We start from the raw sequence: 21072 nt of genomic DNA, 5'->3' as shown, positions 1-21072 counted from the left end.
TGGGTTAGAATTGTTACGTGCTTCAGTGAGAAGGATGTACATTCTTCCCTTCCTCTCAGGACACACACAGGGACAAATACACGGCCACACACACACACAGACACACGCACAAGTATCCCAGTGCAGGTACGTCCCTAAATGCTTCCTGCCCTCCTGCTTCTCTGCCCCTGCATGCGTGGTCCGCCCCTGCTTTCCCTGCCCGACTCCCTTCTGGCCGCTTCACCTCTCCTCCAGCGTCTTCTTCAGTCCCTCTCACTCCTGTCCCCAGGGTGGGATGCCCTGTGCCACCTCTAACGGAGCAAAGATCACTGCCGGTCACTTGCCAGTCTCCCGTGCTTGGCTGGGGTCCTCTGTGGGCAAGGGCCAGGCCCTCACCTTTGCATCTCTGATACCCAGCCCCAGGAACAGAGCAGATGCTCAAGATGTGTTTGTTGAGTGACTACACGAGTGAACAATCCCTTGTTTACTTAAAACACCAGCGACCTAAATCCGTAGGGAAGGCAAGGTCTCATTTGCCCCAGAAGCACCCAGGGAGGCACCTGCCACGCACGCATGAACACGTGGTGTGCTTGTTCACGAGAGAGGTCCACCGCAGGCCCGGGCCCGGTCTCACCGGGCAGCGAGTGTAGCTGTGCAGTGTGAGATGATCAGAAAAGCACCCCCATAACACGTTATTGAACCCTGTGTGTGGTTTCAGTGGGAAGCGTGGCCAGATTCCCAAAGGAAATCATTTCTACTTCCGCTGCTGCAGACTGGAATAATCCACAGCCTGTGGATGCAGGGAGGAACACACAACTCCTAGGCACACTGACAGACCCCTTTCCACAGGCTCCCTCTCCCTCCCTCTCCCTTCCCCCCCCCCACACATATACACCCCTTCCCTCCCCATCTCCAAGAACTAGACAATGGTGAGTGGAAAGACGGACAGGTGGGCACAGCAGGGTTGAGGAGGGGTGGGGTTGGGAATTGGGGAAAGGAGCTAGAAGGGGAAAGGCTAGTGAGTGAGAGGGGTCAGGAGCTGGGCTGGGTCCCCAGGGCAGAAATGAAAGGGGACCCGAGCAGAGACGAGTCTGAGGGTCTCGGAATGTGACTGAGATGGGGAAAGAGAGCCCGAGGTGGCAGGGCTGGGTGCACCTGTAGGGAGGGGCCCAGGGCAGGCGGAGAGGGCTTGCCAGGGGCTTCGAGATGGCTGTGGAGAAGGGCAGGGGGGCGGGTGGGGCTGCTGGGTGGCGTGTCACCTGTGGTGGGTGGTGGCAGGTAGACAGGGTGGTGGGCAGGCTGACAAGGCTGCAGAGCCTGTAGGAGGCGGAGATTAAGGCGGGAGCTGGTGGGGTAGGGGGGTGGGGTGGAGCTGGCAAAGGAAGGTGCAGCGAGTTGCTGAGCACAGAAGGTAAAGAGAGCCGAGATGCCTGGAGAAGTCGTTTAAATCTCACTGTTAAGTGCGAGTGCCGGGCTGCCCCCTAAATGCCGCATAAACCCCACTTAACCCATCCCTCCCCCTTCTAAACCACCCTCTAAACTCAGTAACCAGCTGGGCCACTGAGGCCCCCCACCCCCTAACTTAAACCCGCTAAATGCCCCTCCCTGCCCCCCCACCCCACTTCGGGATGGGGAAGGAAGGTGGGTACCAACAGCCTGAGCACAGATAAACCTGTTTAACCTCTGACCTTTGACCTTCCAGCTGCCTTTTCTTTCGGTCCCCTTTCCTTTCCTTCCATGTCCCTGTCTTTTTCTTTGGGTCGCTCGTTGCCCCCAGGGTGGGGCCGGCTCCGGATGGGAGCCTAGGGAGGGGACACGGGAGGACGGGGGACCCAGCGTTTCTTCTCCCGCCTTGGGTGGACCTTCCCCCCCCTTTCCGTTGGATGTCGCTGCTTACTCTGAGTCTCCTGAGAAACGCGTAATTACTTTTCTAACTCCTTTGGACTTCGCCGCCTGAGAAACCTACTGTCTTTCTAAACTTTTCCAAGGAAACTTTGATAACGAGCGCCTGGCGATTGCTAGACAGAGAATCCCCTACCGGCTTGGTCGAGTAGTAGATGAGTGGCTGCTCGACAAAGGTAATTAACCAGAATTAATTAATTAATTAATTAATTAACTTTAAAAACACTATCTTAAAGGTGCAGAGCTCTCTCTTTCCCCACCGTGCCTTCCCCATCGCCCGCCCCTTAGCGAGGGACTGATTTTCCCGCCGGGATGCCCCCTTCCCCTCTGGAGTCAGTAGTCTGTGTCTTTAGAGGGGTGGTTTCGGACAAGGGTGGGGTTTTTCTCAGAAGAGGGCTTCTTCCAAACCTGGCATGGGCTGGGATAATCCATGGGATTCCTGGACCATCCCGGTAGAGCAGGCGGGAACGCAGATCAGATGGGGAGGGAGGTTTCCCAAAGGGCCAGCAGCCAGGGCAGCCCGCACTGCACTTAGGAGCAGGAAGGCTCTGGGAAGCAGGAAGTGCTGATCCTAGGATCCAAAGGGAGGGTAGGAAGGCTTCGCCAGGGTCCTCGAAGGAGGAAAAGAAAGAGTGAGGGCCTGCCATCCTACTGGAAAGACCCCCCAAGAGAATGGCTCCGGGGCACTGTCTCTGGAATGGGCCCACGTTGGTCCAGAAGGCCTCTTAGAAGGAGCAGCGGCGAGGGCAGGGGGCCTGCTAGGAGGTAGGGGCAGGGGCAGGTGTCCCACAAGGGTTTCTGTGTGTGCCGAGCTGATGAGGAAGACAGAACAGGCTAGCTGAGAGGCCACATGTAGCGAGGCACTGCTGGGTGTGAGGGAGAAGGCCACTTGTCGCCAAGGGAAGTTGGGGCCAAGGGCAAAGCCATCCCATTCCCTTCGGAGAGGGGGCGAGCTCTGTACCTCTAAGGCTAAACTCTAGGGGGGCAGTAGAAGTGTTAAACCCCCACCTAACCAGCTGATAACTGTGCTTTTAAATGTCCACTGGGGCCTGCCCCAGCTAAAACCCCCAGATGTCACCTCCAGCCCCCCACACAGCCAGTGGGGACTAAACATGCTGATAACCAGATGTGATAAATCCGTAACAGGACAAAAAGTTAAAGGGACTGTAACAGACATCGCTAAAACCTACAGCCCCCAGCCGCACTGGGTTGCTGTCTCCAGCGGGGCGAACTTTAACCCTTTGAGGAGTTCACGGCGGGCGGGGCCACAGGGGCCAAGTTCGCTAACCTACGTAGCTTCCTCTCGATCACCCACTTCCCTCTCCCAGAATCAGAGAGGCCAGGGGAGCAGCCTGGGCTGAGGCTGGGACAACTTGTGACCCCCCAGGAGGCAGAGCTGGATGGGCCCTGGTGGGGGGGGGTGGGGGGCGGGTAGGGAGCGGGGCTTGCAGATCAGGTGAGGGTGAACCCCAGCCGTCCTTTCCTAACTGCGTGGTCACCCCTTCTCTGGAGACCTCAGTTTCCTCTCCTGGAAAGTGAAAGATGGGGCCAAACGCTCTGGTATTTCCCAGAGCGTGGAAGGGGGGAGCACACCTGTTGCCTCAAGGCTTCCAGAAGGACAGGGAGAGCGAGCCCCCGCTCAGCCTACCTCCCGAGGGGTGCTGGGGAGAGTGAGATGAAGTAAGGAAGCGGGAAGGTATTTGAGAACAAGATCTGGGCATTGTTGGAGGGATGCTTTTACTGTCAGCATCTGGCACGTGGGTGTGCGATAGATGTTTCTCGAATGAATCAATTTCCAGTTCCAAACCATGTCCGGTGAAGCCTAAGTCCCGTGAGATGCTTCCCAAGAAAGAGATTTGTGGCAAAACGAGCCTGGGAAGTGCTGGCTCCCTTTTCTGTCTCTTGGAGCTGCAGACGGACATTGGTCTCATCACAAAGGTTCTGGGAAGTCGTGTGAGAGAGAGAGAAACCTGCTGTTTCCCGGTGAAGTGGTCGCTTCCCAAACTGGTTTGACCACTATACGCATTTCCTCTCCGTGTTCCTCCTAATTCTTAATGGCGGGGAATAATCTTGGGAGGAGATAGTCCTTAAAGGGCTTCCCCGGGTCTGGTATTCTAGCTGCTACTGACTAGTTCTCAGCTTTGGTTGCCTCCGGCTCCCCCCCCCCCCCCCATTTGTAAGATGGTGACTCTGTCCAGGGCTGAGTAAGGGGCCAGGTGGCCAGAGGGCGCCGGAGGAGGAGGAGGAGGAGAGGCTGAGCAGAGGGCCAGGCAGACGCATCCCGCGCCCGGTCACTGGCTAGAGGCCAGACAGATGGCCGCGCGGCCCGGGGAACCCGTGTTTCCAAAGAGGGGTGTTTCACAAGTCGCACTGTCCTCAGCCCAGGTTTCGGGGGCAGGGCTTTCAGGCACCTAACTCTAAACCAGATCTTTAACGAGGCACTAACCAGAGGCTAACAAGGGCTAAGCCAGGTCTTAAACCCCCCCGGCGCCAGCAGCTGAAGGTCCCGGGGGCAGGGGGCAATGTAGTGGTTCCTCTGCCCCCCGCTTCCCCCAAATAAGCAACACCAAAACCAAAGTTAAATCTAAACTTAAACATAATAAATGTCTTTTCTAAAAACCAAACCAAAGCAACAAACTCAGAGGGTTAAACCGACCCCCAGATCCACTAAAACCAAAAAGAACCGCCAAACCCCACCCAGGTGGGAATTCTGAGGTCTAACTGCTGAGCGAGGAGCGAGATTGGAGCTGGAGCGGTTTTTTGGGCTGTCAGCGAGCGAAGCAAGGTCCCTTTAACGTTTTCCACCTCTGTGCCTGCACATCCTGGCGGGGAGGAAGGCCTCTGCTCTCCAGGGCCTGGTCCCCGGGCAGTGGCTGGGCCTTGGAGGGGGGAGGAGAGAGAGGAGCCTGGCCAGAGGTCAGAGGGCTTGGTGGTGGCTGGCAGGGCAGAGTGAGGTCACCCTCACGCACGCCGGCCCTCCTCCCACGCACCGTCCTGACCTCTGGCACCTCGGTGTCGCCTCCCACTCTGCTTTGACACGCGCTGACCACTCAGCCTGGCAGTCTCCTTCTCTGTCTCTGCCTCTTTGTCTGCTCTGTCTGCTGCTTCCGAGGGCTCCATGGCTCGGGGCTGGACACTGGGTGTGGGACGTTTGGGGGAGCAGAGGGAGAAGATGGGGATCAAATTGAGGGAAGGGAAAGAAGGGGGGGGGCGATGCCCCTGGAGCAGGAGAGGAGAGGGGGATGGGAATATCAGAGGCATGAGCATGGTGGGGACAGGGGGGAGCTGGGCTCCCTTTCCCAGCCCATGTGTGCCTTGGGGACCCTCCCCCTCTGGGGTCCCCACCTGGCTGGGCTAGGGGCTGTGGCTGACGAGGACTTTCCCTTTGGTGTCTGCCCCTTCCTCGTTTCTCCTACCCCCCCACCCCTACCCCCTTGCTGATTTCCCTCTCCACTCCTCTTTCCTTCCCTTGGCTTCCCTCTGTTCTCCCATCCTGTTCTGATCTCTCCCCACTGCCCGTCCCTCCTCTGTCACCCCTACCAATCCCCCCGCCCGCCAGGCCGCCAGCTGACCATCTTCAACAGCCAGGCTGCCATCAAGATCGGGGGCCGGGACCAGGGCCGTCCCTTCCAGGGCCAGGTGTCCGGCCTCTACTACAATGGGCTCAAGGTGCTGGCGCTGGCCGCCGAGAGCGACCCCAATGTGCGGACCGAGGGCCACCTGCGCCTGGTGGGGGAGGGGCCGTCCGTGCTGCTCAGCGCGGAGACCACGGCCACCACCCTGCTGGCCGACATGGCCACCACCATCATGGAGACCACCACCACCATGGCCACCACTACCACGCGCCGGGGCCGCTCCCCCACACTGAGGGACAGCACCACCCAGGTGAGGGCCTTTTGGGCTGACGGACAAGGAGTGAGACTTTGGCTGGGGGAGAGGGCCGATGCCCACGTAGCCACCCGGGCGCCCCAGAGAGGGCCTGGGAGGGTCTGGCGGGATCCCGGAGGCTGCCACCTCATCCCTGTCACAGTGATGGTTCGGGTGAGGTGGGAAAGGTCTCCTTCCGCGAGGCGGCCTTTGCCCCGGTGACCAGGGATGCTGTATATGGGAGGGTGGGCACTGTTTCTAGGGACCACTCCCAGGGCTAAGGGGGAGTTTGGTACTCCAGCTAGACCAGGGAAGACCGCCCTACCCAAGAGGGAGGAAGTCTGGACCGGGGTGAGGGTGGAATGAGCCCATCTGCCTGCCCCATAACAAAGGCCATGCCCAGTGCTGTGTGGGCAGCGAGAGAGAGAGATGGATGGAGCCAGGATAGCATCGCTCTGGGCAGGGCACGTAGGTGACGGCCCTGGAGGGGCTAGAAGCCCAGCTGGTGGCGGCCCCGCCTCTGGAGGCTGGTGGAGGCCCAGAGCGGCGTCTCCCTGATTGCTGGTGTCCTCGCGGTGGGACCGCAAGCCCGTCCTCCGCCTGCGACCTTGAGCAGGTGCCACCGCGTAGCAGGCCTCAGTGCCCTGTGTGGCTGTGGGTGTGAGGGGGTGTGGGTACAGACAGTTGCCTGGTGCTTTACCCCCCACACTGCCTGCCTCGCCTGCTCAGGTGCTCTCTCTGGATCAGGTCAAGCCCAAGTGACTTGAGTTTATCTTCTCTTATACCTGGAGGGGGTGGTACCTGGGGGTGAGGCTGCGCTGGGGCAGGACAGGCCCGGCTTTGCTGGTGCCAAAAGCCAACGGAGCACGCGTGACTCACAGAGGCAACTGGGGGGCCTGGCTGAGTTTTCTAGCTCTTGCCATCGATGACTGTCGGCCCAGGGAGGGATCACACCTGGCATGGTAGACCTTATTTAATCACCCTGTCCCCGCGGCCCGAGCCACCTCTGTCCCTCATTGCCCGTGGCTGTCGGGCCTCTGTGCCTGGAGAGAGCGCTGTCCTCCCCGGGGAGAGGGAGAGGTCGGGGGTGGAGGGGGCGGCCAGGGGGCCGCACCCCGAGTCCGCCGCCAGCCTGCCTTCAGCGTCTGTAAATGAGGGCCGGACTCGATGAGCACTAAATCCCCTCCTCCCTCCCAGTCCGAGTGTAGGGGGGCCTGGCACTGGCTGACGGCCTCATCCGGGCACGAGCGAGAAGTCTGCACCCCCTTCCCCTCTGCCTTTGCTGCCGAGAGAAGCTGGGGGACCCGAATGCCAGACCTTGCCCCAGGGAGCGGGGAGCCCCGGGAGAAAGGCCTGGCCCTACCCAAGATTGGGCAGTGACTGTGCCCGGCGCCCATGGGCAAGAGAGGCCCACCGGTCTCAGTGGGAGGGAGGTGGGCAGGCCATCCAGGTGGAAGAGAGGTGGGGGGGGGGCCCCAGGGGCCACAGCTGTGCTGGAGAAGCCCCCGCAGGACGGACTGGTGCTGAGGGGCCAGGGTGCAGAAGGAAAATCAGTGATCTGAAGATGGGGGGGTGGGGGGAGGGGCAGGGTGGAGAAGAGGCACCCCTCCCCACCCCAGACTCCTCCCACCCTTGGCCTTCAGCAGCCTTCTCCCCACATCCCGCAGTCTCCTGGGCTCCCTTGCCGCCTGGACTCTGGGTTTCCCCGCTTGGGTCTCCTCCCCAGCGCACCCTGAGCGCACTCCCCTCCCCGCCCCTTACATTTCGCTCATCTTGGGGATTCTCTTTCTCTGCAATCAGGAGAGAAAATGCTGACAAAGTCGTCTCCAGTTGTCATGGCAACCACAGCCCTAATTATTGTGTGCAGCCTGGTTCCGGGCTCTGGGAAGGGGGCTGGGAGAGAGATGGGGGTGGGGGGGGGTAGTGAGGGTAGAGCCAAGAACCACCCCCCCCAACCCCCCACCCTAGGCCCTGCTCCCCCTCTCTGCCTGTGCTGGCCTCCGGTGGCCCCCACGCCTTATCTCCCCCCTGCCCCGGGCCCCCTTGCTCCAGCCCTGCACCCCCAGGTCCAACGTCCAGCCTCCCTGCCTTCCTAGAAATAAAAGACACAACATGTGCTGGCTCACCGACCCCCAGGAGCCGGGCAGCTGCTGCAGGGCGGGTGCTGTCCAGCCTCGCTCTGCACATCCGGGGGAAGGGAGGCCCTCGGCCATCCAGCCACGGGCCAGGGTGTGTGTCTTAGCCCAGGACCCGTCTCCTGTGTGGTCCTACTCAAGAGGTGGCTTTGGGACCTGTTGACCCACCCGCGAACCTTCTTCTCCCCCCCGCCCCACCCTTCCTCTCGCCCCCAGAACACAGATGACCTCTTGGTGGCCTCTGCTGAGTGTCCGAGTGACGACGAGGACCTGGAGGAGTGTGAGCCCAGTACTGGTGAGTGCCTTTCCCCCCTCCCCTGCCCCGGGCCCGGGTGACGCTGATGGGAGGGGGGCGACTGTCCCTGCCACCTGGCCCAAGCCCACGGGGCCTGCTGCCAGGCCTTCACTTGCCCTGATAGCTTCCTCTGCCTTCCTGCCATTCCCCTCCAGGTCCCTCCAATTGTCCCTCTGGCAAGGCCGTTTCTGGCCTTTTGGTACCCCAGCCCTCCGAGTTAGTGAGGTCCTTAGCTTGGGATCCTGGGGTTGAGGGTCAAGGAATGCCGGGAGGGAAAGAGGGGGACTTTTCCCCGAGAAAGATGAATAACTACAGCTCCCATGAGTCTTTATGGGGTGCGAGCTGGGGGTGGGGTAGTAGGGGGAGCGCAGGCCTAGGAACTACAACTCCCATCAGCTCTTGAGTCCAGAACTACAACTCCCATCAGCTCTTGGGTCCAGAACTGCAACTCCCATCAGTCCCTGAGGCCTGATTTTCCCTGGGTCAGTAGTAGAGGAGACCTCCGCTGGATCCAGAACCCTCCTCATTCCCAGTCTCAGGGAGGTGGCCAGACACTCTGCCAGGCCAAGCTGGGGCAGTTATGCCACACGGCAGCTCTGTGCCAGGCAGTGAGTGGGCTGGGGCGGGGCGGGGTAGGAGATGTGCCCCTAGCCAGACACGTGACCCCTGAGGAGCTTGGGACCTGAGGTCTGGTCTAGATTTCTAGAGGGGCAGTTGCTCCAACAGGAGAGCAGGTGCTGGGAGGAAAGGCTTCCCGGGGGTGGCATTCCAGGCCTCTGCTGGATCCTTCCAGCTGGAGAGCTGGGCTCGGCCCCAGCGAGAGACCAGGTTGGCAAAGCAAGGGTGGGCCTCGACTGCCAACTGAGAAGTGCGGGGTATGGAGTGGCACAGTGGGTGCGAGGGCTGCTCAGCTGAGCAGATTGGGGGTGGCTGAGAGGAGCCAGGGGGAGGGAGGGCCTGAGGAGCTGAGGTCCTGGTGCTTATGGCTGGCAGCGGGAACGGAGGAAGGACTGAATGTGGCCAGATTTCCCAGGAAGGGATCGTGGGACCCGGTGGTGGCCTGGATGAGCTTGTGGGAACCTCATCCCTTGCTTGGGTTTCCAGAGACTTCTGGTTACCTTGCAGTGGGTCGCACCTGGGCTCTGGAGGTTGGGGCAGATGCCTGCGGGGTTGGCGACGGTGATGGGGTCAGGGGAGGGGGGCAGTATCACTGGGGCATAGCTTGTGAACCCAGCCTGGCGGGGGCGGTCTGCCAGTCCCAGAGGAGACGCTCAAGCTGAGGGTAGGCTGCAACCATGGAAGGAGTGTGGGGAGAGCAAGAAACACCACGGAGCCTTGGGGCAGAGGCTCAGGTTCCAGAGACCAATGGCAGGGGGAGAGTCGGGGCACAGGCCCCCAGACCCCACAGGCCAGAGCTGAAGAGCGTTGTTTGGTGGTCCGGGGCCCTGAGGCGCGTGGGGGAGCTGCAGGCTGTTGGGCTGCAAAGGCCTCCCCATCCACAGCCGAGAGCTGGTGCTTTCTGGAACAGACGCCGTCCACTGCGGGGAGGCCCCTCTGCTGGGGGGGCCATCTGGCTGCATCCCACTAGGCGATCTCAGCTCAGGGACGCACCTTCATGCTCTGCCGTTGCTTTGGGAGGTTCTGGGCATCTGGCAGCTTCCACGCAGCACTCTCCCCCTCAACCCTGCTTTACCTCCTCTACCCAGTCAGTTACTGGGGCTTCCCGTATATGGAAGCAGCTCCCCTAGCCCGGACCTGCCGAAAGGGGCCGTGATGATCAGCTCCACGAGAGCCCTGGGATAGGACTCCGGGGACACAGGGCTGTGTGGGTCTTGAGAAAAGGGCACTTGGCCCCATCACATGTGTTTGCACGCATGTGCTCACTCTGGGGGGTGGGGGGGAGGGACTGTGGGGTGAGAGGAGGGGTCTGCTCTCCCCAGACCCCGTGGAGAGGAGTGTGGGGCCACACGGCCACCGCGCAGGGACAGGCAGTGCATACTGGGCCACACCGGGGCCACACACTCCCCGAGGTTCGAACTTTCCAGCCGCCACCTGGAGTCTTGTCAGGGGCCTGGATGTGACGGACGCTGAGTCGCTGAGTGCGTGCACCGGTTGGCCGAGCTCCCTTAGGTTGTGTTGGGACGAGGGAGTAAAGGGGAGCCGAGGTAGGCAGGTCGGCCGCCCTCCCTGGATCAGAGGGCCAAGCCCCTGAGGGGAGGGTGGAGGGTAGAGGAGGACTAGAAGCCGGGGGCGGGGGGGGGGGGGGGGGGTAGGGAGAGGCTGGTGGACAGCCTGGCACCGGGCTTTGAAAATAAGGGCAGAGCGTACGTGTAAGCCTCCAGAGGAGACCGGCAGAAGCCAGAGGTTCTCCCCCAGGTGTGCGTGGCACGTGTGTGTATTTTCATACACACACCCGTCCCATATGCTTCAGGTTGGAGTTTTATCCTGATGGGAGGCCAGGCAAAAACCAAGATGACTCCAGAGCCCCTCAGGCTGATCTAGACCATGCCACCCGCCCCGTCTACCGAGAAAGGGGACTCCAGCCAGAGACCCTCTGGTGCCCCGGGTGCAGGGAGGCTTTTCTCTAGCACAGGGCCGGGCCTCCTTGGGCTCCGAGGTCAGTGTTAGAGGAGGAGGCAGCCTGGCTAGAGACAGTGGCTACCCAGGGACTGACCCCAGGGACCCCAGGCCGTTGGCATCCCTCCCACCTGCCAGATCCTCCTCCCTGGGTCCAGATGTCAAGCCTGGGATCGTCCCCACTCGCTTTCCACCCTTCCTCTCCACTTGGGCCCCTTCCCAGACCCCAGGCCCCACTCCTCCTTCCCATAGCTCGGTGAGATCATCGTCCAACGTGGTTATTTCACGTGAGGTTGGCCAGCCAAAGAAGGGTATGGATTGATGGGCACCGTGTTTTCACTCTTTTGAGAGGGAGTGCCTTCAGCGGGGGCGTGCTCTGCATCGTGGGGAATGTGGCCCACCACCCCTCTGTCTTCGCCAGCCTGACCCGCACATTAGGGTATGGTGCCCTGTGGGGATTTGAGTTTGCACCCCTTGAGGCACCGAGGAAGGGCGCACACGGACTCAGATCCACAGAGGCACACGTTTACATGCGTGCACACGTGTCTGACCAGGGGCGCACGCACGTACATCCGTGCACACACACTTAGGGATCTACCAGCAAGCTCACGCACACCCACTCGCACAGGTGTGAATACGTTCAAACCTAGACGGTCACAGGCCGTTCGCACCTCAGACCAAAGGAGGCGCACACACGCTTAGATCTAAAGAGACACACGCGCCGTCCGTAACACACAGACACACGGCTACGGAGACCCACAGAAGCACAGACCCATACAGCCGCGTGTCACGGCTCCACCCAAGTCCACACTCATGTTCAGGCCTCCCGTGTCCTGCCAGTAAGTTCGCACAAACCCATACAGGTGCCTGGTCTTACAGAGACGCATGCTTACATTCATACCCACGTGTTCAGAGACACACACACGCACACACACTCGGAGACACGTACATTCAGATCCACACATGCTTGGAGACATACACATGGTCGGACCCTTCAGGGCATACACACTCGTACGGAGCCCTGCAGTGGTGTTTACACGCGCACGCACACACACACACACACACACACACACGTCTACACTGGCCCGCACGGGCACCCACGGATACCAATGCGCTTACTCGTATGCTCAGATGTCCACTTACTCGTATGCTCAGATGTCCACATGAGCTGCTCACAGATGGGCTCGTATCCTCAGGCCCTCAGGCCGCACATACGTGTTCAGGCCCAATAAAACGCATGCCTCTGTGCTCACACACAGGTGAGCACATGCCGCTGTTCAGACCCCCGAGGGCACACACATGCGCGAGCACTCAGATTCATATAAGCCCCCCACGTGGCTCAGACCCACAGAGCCAGCTCGTGCACTTACCCCGTGTAGGCACGACCCTTCGGAGGCTTTGCGCCCATGCATACGTACGGGAGACCCTCAGAGGCTTAACCCCACAGACGCGGGCGCACGAGCTCAGACCCACACGTCTAGCTCAGAATTCACAGAAGCACAAATGAGTTCACATTCCAGAGTTTCTTAAGATAACACCAGTTGCCATAATAGATCAACTCCACAGCACCTGTGGTTTAATACCTAGAAATTTATTTCTCCTCTACAAGCACTCGTCCAGGGCCTGGCCTTCCGTCTGGAAGCCACACTGTCCCCACCAGGTGAGGTCCCGAGTTGCGGGAGGTGACCCACGGTGGGGTCACGCGCGGGTGGGTTCTACGGGCCAGGGTGGAGAGGGGCGCTCATTGCTTGCGACGATTCTGCCCGCGGCCATCCGGAGCTCGGTCTCCTGGCCCCCCGCTCAGCTTCCAGGAAGGCTGGGAGGTATGGCCTTGCCGTGCCCCCGGGGAGGAAGCAGAAACAGATGCGGTGACCAGACCAGCTAGCGATTTCTGTGTCCAGTGTGGCCTCTGGGTCACCAACAGTCCATTTCACTCTTTCTCACACCCGCAGAGCATGCCTCCCCCTCCTTCCCGCAAGGGAGACACCCTGAAGCCTCACCCCCTCAGGGCTGTCACCGCAAAGGAGAGGGTGTCTGGGAGATGGCGGCCCGCTTGGCCGGGTCCAGACTTGCTCCTGGGTGTCCACATGTGGTCTGGATCCCCGTGAACTAAAAGGGTAATTGATCTCACGGACCACACAGCTCAGCCCTGCCCCGAATCCAGTGGGCCAGAGTCAGCCATCACAGTCAAACCTGTCATGCAAAAAGAGAGAAGAATGGAAAACCCCCCCAAGACCCCTAGTTCTAAGCCTTGAGGAAATCCAGCCCCCCCTGCAGTGGGCGAGACTCCACCCCTGCGGTGGGGAACTTTCTTCCTTAACCCCCGTCCTCTACTGTCTTCGAGAAACTCCCTCTCCTTGGTTTGTGGCCCTGGTGCTGCCTCTGTGAAGGGTCTCCCAGTGCTTATCCTCCGTGGCCTCCTCGGAAGTGGGTGTTGGGAAAACGTCCTCCTTGGGGACTCGGCCCACTTCCTGCCCCTGCATATTTGGGGGCCCAGAGGTGGTTTCTCAGGCTCCAGCCGTCAAAGCGGCTGCCCTCAGCGTTCTTTCCCAGACGCACTTGCGAAGCCCGTTTATCTCCGTGTTGCTCTGATCGTGGGGTCAGAGCCTGTCTCTTCATTCAGCGATGACGCTTCTGAAGGCCTTCGAAACAGCAGGTGGGGAGGCCACACCCCCCATCTGATCTGTGAGGCGAGGCCGAGGCCTCCTTGTGCAGGCAGACGGCTCCCGGGGTCGTTGTCCCTCACAGCCATCTTCGGTCTCTCTCGCGATTTGTAGTTTGGAAGCATCGGCTCTCTGGACGCTTGGCAAGCCCCGCGTTTCCGGGCTCTCTCTGTTGCCTTCGTCTCTGCTTGCAAAGCCCCCACTCACTCTTGCCTAACTCAGTCTTCTTATGATGCATTACTGAAAGCCGAAAGGAAAAGCCGGCATCGTCACCCCAACTTTCCTGGCACGTTCCCTTGGGGCCTCGGCCTCCGCCAGCCCACGCTCTGCCCCGTAGGGCATCACAGGCGGAGGCTGGAACCCAAGGTCCCGCATCGTACGCTGCTTCATCTTTCCAGCCCTTTCCCTGGCTTGTTACCTGAAGCCCACGGGTTTTGGGGGGCACGCGGGTCTGGTTCGGCATCCGTACTTGTGAGCGCAACATGTGTGTCTGTAACAGATAACCCCCAGATCTCAGTGGTTTCTTCCAGGGAAGCATCTCTCCCTAGTGAAAGCCCACCAGGGTGCTTCCCCATCAGCAGGTGGCTCCGCCCCAAGGGGCGCTTTGGGAATCCAGCCTCCTTCCCTCCTGGTAGCTCCTCCGTACTCAGCAGGCAGTTTGCGAGGTCACTGGAAGGAGGGGAAAGGGCACGCACCCGGGAGACTTTCCCAGGCGGCTACTAGCAGCGGCCCCGGCTCAGTCATACGGCCACACCTACTTGTAAGGGGTGCTGGGAAATGTAGTCTTGCAGCCCAGGAGAAGGAGACCATGAGTTTGGGGAAAGAGGCATTCACAGAGGCCTGCCTCACATGCTGGGACCCACGGGGGCATGCTCACAGGCTCTCGGTGGGGCATGCACGCATGCACACAGGAGTTCAGACCCAGGCTCAGAAGCAGGTGGACCGAGGCACAGCCAGGGGCTCGCTTACACGCACACGTCTGTGCAGATTCCCTGACGCTCACGTGCTCAGATCCGTTGAGGTTCGTGTGCACACGATGCCCAGGTGCACAGGAACAGACTCTGAGGGGTGCGTTCCTGCACACACACACACACACACACACACACACACACACATGATACGCATCCGCTCTGACCTTGAATCCGCCTTGACGCTTGCCATTGGCTGCGCTGCTGTTTCCGAGTGGGGCGGGGCGCCACCTTCCAGGTCACTGCACGCAGTTGGGCACAGGTTGTTGTCTACTGGAACAGGTGAGTAAGGGCTGAAATCTAGCCAGTGCTCTCTGCTCACCAAGCTGCGTGTCCTGGTCCCTTGGAGCAGGGCTGTGGCCTCCAGGAAGCCAGAGTACCTTTTTTTAATTGTGTAAAGAGAAGCTATTCGCCAAGTCGTGTGCGTGCAGGTCCGTGGCCACACTGAGGGGCTGCCTTTTTGCGAACCCACACGAAACGCCCTGTGGGCTAGTGGCTTTCTTGCTGTCACAGCCTGGGCAGGCACCCCGCGCTGGCGGACGGGGCCTCAGGCAGCCGATTGCTCAGTCTGTGACGCTCAACCTCAGTGCTAGGTGCTCTTTTGGGAGTAGGCACGCCCTGCTTGGGTGGGAATGGGGTTCTTGGGTACATTTCCAGTCAGGAGTCGCTGTGCCCTGAAGGCAGAAAGGGCTCAGCTTGCTGGTCTCCTTGGCCAGAATGGCATTCTCTCTAGTAAGTGGGACTGACATGTCCTGGCATTCAACTTAGGAGTTGGGTGGGGCGTGGGGGGGCTTCTGTGATCCGTGCTCCTGTGAGTATTTCCCAAGTGCTGTAGCTGCCTGAGGTGGGGGAGGGGTGGGAAGTCCTTCTCAGGCTCCCGGGAGCACCCCATCCCAATGTACAGCCTTGTAGAGCTGGACCCGGGGTCCCAGGCACCCCAAGTCTTCCTCAAACGCCCAGTGGGAAGGGGAGCCCCTGGTTGGACTTTCACAGTGAGGAGTCTCTGAGGGGTCCTCCCTTCCTCCAGAGCCTGCTAACTCCTCGCCAGGACAAGCTTGCTGGACCCTGGACCAGTGAACGACCCCAGGGAAACCCAGTGCCCTATGTTACATGCGGCTTGCCTGCCACAGAGTCAGTTCGGCTTTGATCGAATGTGGGGGAAGGAAGACAGCGTGGGGTCTTGACAGCGTGTTATCTTGTGGGGACAGCAGGAGCTGTGGGGTGAGGAGACGGAGGCTGGGGTGCAGGGCCATGAGAAGGGGGCACCGAGGGGCAGTTGTGGTGGTGTGGAGGATGTGGGTGAGAGCGGGACACCCTCAGGAGACGCCGTCAAAGCCTTGGACAGAGAAAGGCCCAAGGAAAGCTCCCAGAGAAGCTGGGGGACACAGGGACGGGGCTGAGACCCAGATATGGAGGCCAGGACACAGCTGGGGTTGAAGGGCAGGGGCAAGAGTCAAGGTGACCAGGCCTGGGAGGGCTCTGGAGCCTGGGAGATGCTGCACAGGGGGATCTTGGGGGGCCTGTGTGCCCCAAGGTCCTAAAGAACCAGTGAGTTGGGACCAAAGGTTGCAGAGGGCTCAGGCTGGGCGGGATTTGTCTGTGGTCCAAGGCCTGAGGCCCTCCTCCCCCACCCCTAGGCTATCTGGGGGTGAGAGGGTAGAGAGGCAAGGTCTGTGCCCTGACTGGCCTGATTAACCCCTGCAACCGGTGGCCCCATCCAGCATCAAAGGTAGAAATGGTGATGGGTGAGAGCTGGGTCAGGCCGAACTCAGCGGTGCTGCTCTGTGTGGGTCAGGGGAGGAAGGGTGTTCAAAACCCAGCTGTTCTGACCCGTGAGGGGCTCCCACCCCATCCCCAGATACCTAGCCTGGCCGGGCCCAGAGGAAATGCCTGGTGAGTATTCCTCCCCTTCCCTTGGTCAAAACACGATGAGCCCCCCTGCACCAGGCCCAGTGCTGGGTGCTAGGGAGATAGACAGATGGGCCTTGAACCTTCCCTAGCAGTGAGCCCACACCAGAGGCCTTCTCGGGAGAGGAGGTATTTGGCCGGACTCGAAGCACGAGTGAAATATTAGCAGGGGCGAGGTGTTCGGAACGGAAGGCAAAGGTCAGGAAGAGGGCCGGTGGTGTGGCCCAGCAGGGAGGGGAACTGTGCCGTGACGGGACACAGGCTGGCAGCCTCCCCCTAAGAGCTGGGAGCTGAATGTGCCCTTTACCCAGGGACCAGGGTGCTGGGCCATCCATGGTGGGTCCAGGGCTCAGGAGGGGATGGGGAGATCAATTATTCATCCATAGGCAGGAGGTCCACAAGGGCCAGACCTTGGCCTCACCCTGGGCCTGGAGCCCAATGCCCTAATTTTATAGATGAGGAAGCCCAGAGCGTGACAGAATCTTGTCCGTGGTCACACAGTAATTAATGACAGAACAGGTCTGTGGCCTCCCAGGTTAACAAGCCAAGAGTCAGATTACTGCAAGCATGGGGAGGATGAATCAGGCCTTTCCAGGCTCCTTGTGAGAACTTGACCCTTTCCCGGTCTCTGAGAGCCACAGAAAGGACTGGCGAGTCCATTTGTTCACCTTGCCTGATGCAGACACCGAGTGACCTTGGGAAGTCCTCCCCACCCCGGGCCTCAGCATCCTCTTCCATACAAAGCTAACTTTGGACGGTCCCAGCTCCACAGAACATGCTTGTCTGCTTTGGGCTCAGTTTTTCAGTGTGGCTGAGCCCCTGGAGGGCCAGGTGCCCTGGGACTTCACAATGTGGGGTGCAGGTGAGCCCTGGCCCAGGGGGAGTTGGGAGCCTGGTGGGAGGAGCAGCCCGGGGAGCTAGGCAAGGCTACGAGTTCAATGGCAAGACCTTGGCTGTGGCAGGCTAGGGTGGCCAAGGACAGCTCTGCCAGATTTTGCCAGAGCTTGGGATCCGAAGGATCAACAGACACAGAGGCTTAGGGGGCAGGGAGCAGGAGAAGAGACGCCAAGATGTGGCAGTGGCACATGGCCGGGCGTGGCTGCAGTGGGGCAGGCAGGGCCTGGGAGTGGAGCCCCCGGGGTGCTTCCTCTGGAGGAGATAGGGAGCTTAGGGCCCGATCTGTGAAAACCATGCCCTGCAGAGACCAGGGAGAAGCACTCAGATGGGGGCAGGGCTTGGGTGTAGGGTGAGCTAGAGAGGAAATCTCCAGCCCCAACCAGGCCCAGAGGTGTCCCTCTAAGAGAGAGCCCTCTCAGACCTAGACCTAGACCTAGAGCCTCCTAGACCTAGACTCCAGCTGGATCTACCCCACACCAGTGGGATGCAGTATTTGCCAGAGGGGCAGTGGGCTGATGAGGGTTGTCAAGTTGTTGACCCCGGGTCTGATGGGAATTGTAGTCTGTGCCCCCCCTCCCCCGGCTCCAAGGGCTAATGGGAGTTGTAGTTCTCACCCTTTGGGGCTGATGGGAATTGCAGTTTATGCCCAGGGTACCACAGTTAAGAGACCTAAGGGAGAAAGGGAGGAGACCTAATCACCGCCCCCCAACCTTCCCGACTAGTCCCCCTCCCCCCCCCCCCCCCCCCGGGCCCTATATTAGCAAGTGCTTCCTTCCCAGATGGCTGTGTATGTATTTTCTTTTCTTTTTTTGCTTTCTTCTTCTTTCCGTTGTTTTATTATTGTTTTAAGAATAATAAGAGGGCCAGAGGCAGTCCAGCCCTGGTCAGGTCCTGGCGGCCCATGGGGGTTCTGGGGAGGGGGAGGGGGGAAGCCAGTGGGGGTCAGAGGTGGAGGGTGAAGAAAGAGCACGTTGGGGAATTAGGGTTAGCGCAGGAGTCGTGTGTTCCTGTCCACCTCCCTCCCTCCCTCTGTCTCTCCTTCCTTCCTTCCCCCCCCTCCTTCCCACCTCCCTGCCTCCACAGGGCTTCTCACACCCTCTCCCAGAGTCCTGTGGGACAAGACCCTCCCCCAGCCTGTCTCCTCCTTGCCCACTCTTTCTCATGGACTTTGTCACCTCCCACCTCAGTTTTCTCCTCTTCCCATGGCCAGCCTGCAATTAACCTTCAAAGCTGCTTCCCATGACCATCCCCCCCCCCCAAGTCCTCTCACCTATGTATCGATTCCTCCATGGCTGCCAGTACCTCCCTTTCCCCCAAGCCCTCCTTCCCACTGCTCCCTCCTTCCTCCCATGCTGTCACCAAGTGGCGGTAACAGTTTCCCCAAGCGAGCCTGCACTGTGCGGATCGTAGCTTTGTGTTGAACGAGGGGGAGAGGGCACAAGTGAGGGAGGCGAGAGAGCGTGCAGGAGGAAGCAAGATGTCCAGAGGGAGAGAAGAGCGAGGGAGGGAGATGCCAAACAGATAGACAGAAAACGTTGTACGGAAAAGTTGTTTTTTCTTATTTTTTCCGGGAGAACCCGCTTACACAGCTCTGTTTGTAATTTTTTTCTTCATGCTAAAATCACACGGCCTATTTGTTGATGTAAGTTGCCTGAATTCCGTGGTATGCTATCTTCTTTTTTAAAAAACAAAAGAAAAAAAAAAAAAACAAAAAGCAAAAAAAGAGAAAAATCTAGAAAAAAAAAAAAACCCTAAAAGATACTGTTGTTAGGTTTGTTTAAATGCTGCTTTTGTATCTGTTTTTAACCCTTAAACCAGTAGAGTTTTATTATTTTTTTCCGTTTCTTTTCGATTTCCTTTCCTTTCTGTTCCTTTTGGTTTCTTAAGACAAACAAAAGACCAAAACCCAGTGAGCCGCAGAGCCCGTGCGTGGGGTGCCCAGGGCATCCGAGCCGCTGCCCGCTTAAAGCGCAGCGCGCCGGCAGGCTGGCGGGCGGGCCCAGCCCGCTCTAGTCTCCGCCAAAGCCAATTGGAACCGATTTGGGTGTGTGAGGCTGTTGTTTCTCTCTCTGTGCCAGCCGCCTGCGCCCTGGGCCCTCGCTGACACCCTCTCTTCTCTCTTCTCTCTCTTGTTCTAGGAGGAGAGTTAATATTGCCCATTATCACGGAGGACTCCTTAGACCCCCCTCCCGTGGCCACCCGATCCCCCTTCGTGCCCCCACCCCCCACCTTCTATCCCTTCCTCACGGGCGTGGGCGCCACCCAAGACACCTTGCCCCCACCCGCGGCCCGCCGCCCGCCCGCCGGGGGCCCGTGCCAGGCCGAGCAGGACGACAGCGACTGCGAAGAGCCCATCGAGGCCTCGGGCTTTGCGTCCGGGGAGGTCTTTGACTCCAGCCTCCCCCCCACGGACGACGAGGACTTTTACACCACCTTTCCCCTGGTCACGGACCGCACCACCCTCCTCTCACCCCGCAAACCCGCTCCCCGGCCCCACCTCAGGACAGATGGGGCCACGGGCGCCCCCGGGGTGCTGCTGGCCCCCTCCGCCCCGGCCCCCAACCTGCCCGCGGGCAAAATGAACCACCGAGACCCGCTGCAGCCCTTGCTGGAGAACCCGCCCCTGGGGCCCGGGGCCCCCACGTCCTTCGAGCCGCGGAGGCCCCCGCCCCTGCGCCCGGGCGTGACCTCCGCCCCCGGCTTCCCCCATCTGCCCACAGCCAACCCCACGGGGCCCGGGGAGCGGGGCCCGCCCGGCGCGGTGGAGGTGATCCGGGAGTCCAGCAGCACCACGGGCATGGTGGTGGGCATCGTGGCGGCCGCGGCGCTCTGCATCCTCATCCTCCTCTACGCCATGTACAAGTATCGCAACCGCGACGAGGGCTCCTACCAGGTGGACCAGAGCCGGAACTACATCAGTAACTCGGCCCAGAGCAATGGGGCAGTGGTCAAAGAGAAGGCCCCGGCCGCTCCCAAGACGCCCAGCAAGGCCAAGAAGAACAAAGACAAGGAGTACTACGTGTGAGCCCCGGCACCGCGCCCCACTGCCGGCTGCCCCTCCCGGGACGGCCCCGGGAGGCGGGTGCGGCCCTCTCCCCGCCGGGGGCTCTGGGGACCCGCTCCCTGGCTGCCTCACTCAGACTTCTCTCTCGAAGAGGAAACGCAAAAAAAAAAAAAAAAAAAAAAAAAAAAAAAAAGGAAAAAAAGAAAGAAAAGAAAAAGAGGGAAGAAAGAAAGAAAAAAAGAAAGAAGGAAAAGAGAAAAACAGAACAGGAAGCCCCGTGCTCGTCCCCTTCCTCCTGCCGTCGGGGGCGGCGGCACCGTCAGTCCCGGGGGCTGTCTGTCCCTCTCAGCCCTGCGCCTGCCGGGCAGGGCACGTGCTCACAGCCCTGGGTTGATTTATTTTTTTAAGGGGGGGGTAGTTTTATTTTGGTGGGGTTGGGCGGGAAGGAAGGCTGGGGGTTTTGTAAAGTGTCCGCTCCTCGTCCTGTTTAATTTCCCGCAATTTTTCTTCCGCCCTCTGTCCCTCCTGCCTTCCTTCTCCTCCCAAGCCCTCCGGCCCCCGTCCCAGGCTTGCCGTGTCTCTCGGTCCCCACCCTCCCTCTCTCCACTTCTTTTCTCGTGTGTCTGGTTTCTCCCTTCCTTTCCTACCCTTGGGTTTCCAGAGTCGGTGGGAGAAGGGCGGGCGGGTGGGCCGAGAGGCCCAGCGTGGGGCGGGGAGGGGGCGGGGCGGGGCGGGGCAGTGGGAGTTGCCCCGAGCGCCCCGACTCCGCCCACCAGGAGGAGGCGCTTGCCTGGTGCCGCCCAGGGAAGGGGCTCGGGCCGCCGAAGGCCTGTTCTGTTGTGTGCCGCCGGGCGACGTGCATTGATGGGGAAGCTGC

The 21072-nt window shown here is 60.3% G+C and overlaps 1 protein-coding gene across 13 annotated transcripts in view; it reads left to right on the top strand.

Moving 5' to 3' along the window:
* Positions 1 to 20872, top strand: part of NRXN2 (neurexin 2) — a 100358-nt gene extending 79486 nt beyond the window's left edge. For 4 of the 13 annotated variants that reach the window (XM_045039507.1, XM_045039508.1, XM_045039506.1 and 1 more), the window contains 4 exons: positions 1968 to 2057; positions 5441 to 5766; positions 8100 to 8178; positions 19912 to 20872. In XM_045039507.1, the coding sequence (XP_044895442.1) occupies positions 1968 to 2057; positions 5441 to 5766; positions 8100 to 8178; positions 19912 to 20216 (800 nt within the window). In that variant the 3' untranslated portion in view covers positions 20217 to 20872. Of the gene's footprint in view, positions 1 to 1967; positions 2058 to 5440; positions 5767 to 8099; positions 8179 to 19329 lie in introns of all 13 variants that reach the window. The other 9 variants (XM_023240002.1, XM_023240001.1, XM_023240000.1 and 6 more) reach the window with 7 other exon arrangements.
* The last annotated feature ends 200 nt before the right edge of the window (positions 20873 to 21072 follow it).

The sequence above is a fragment of the Felis catus genome, chromosome D1 (genome assembly GCF_018350175.1).
Source record: "Felis catus isolate Fca126 chromosome D1, F.catus_Fca126_mat1.0, whole genome shotgun sequence".
NCBI lineage: Eukaryota > Metazoa > Chordata > Mammalia > Carnivora > Felidae > Felis > Felis catus.
Note: the sequence above shows the minus strand (reverse complement) of the source record. Positions and strands in the feature narration are given on the sequence as shown.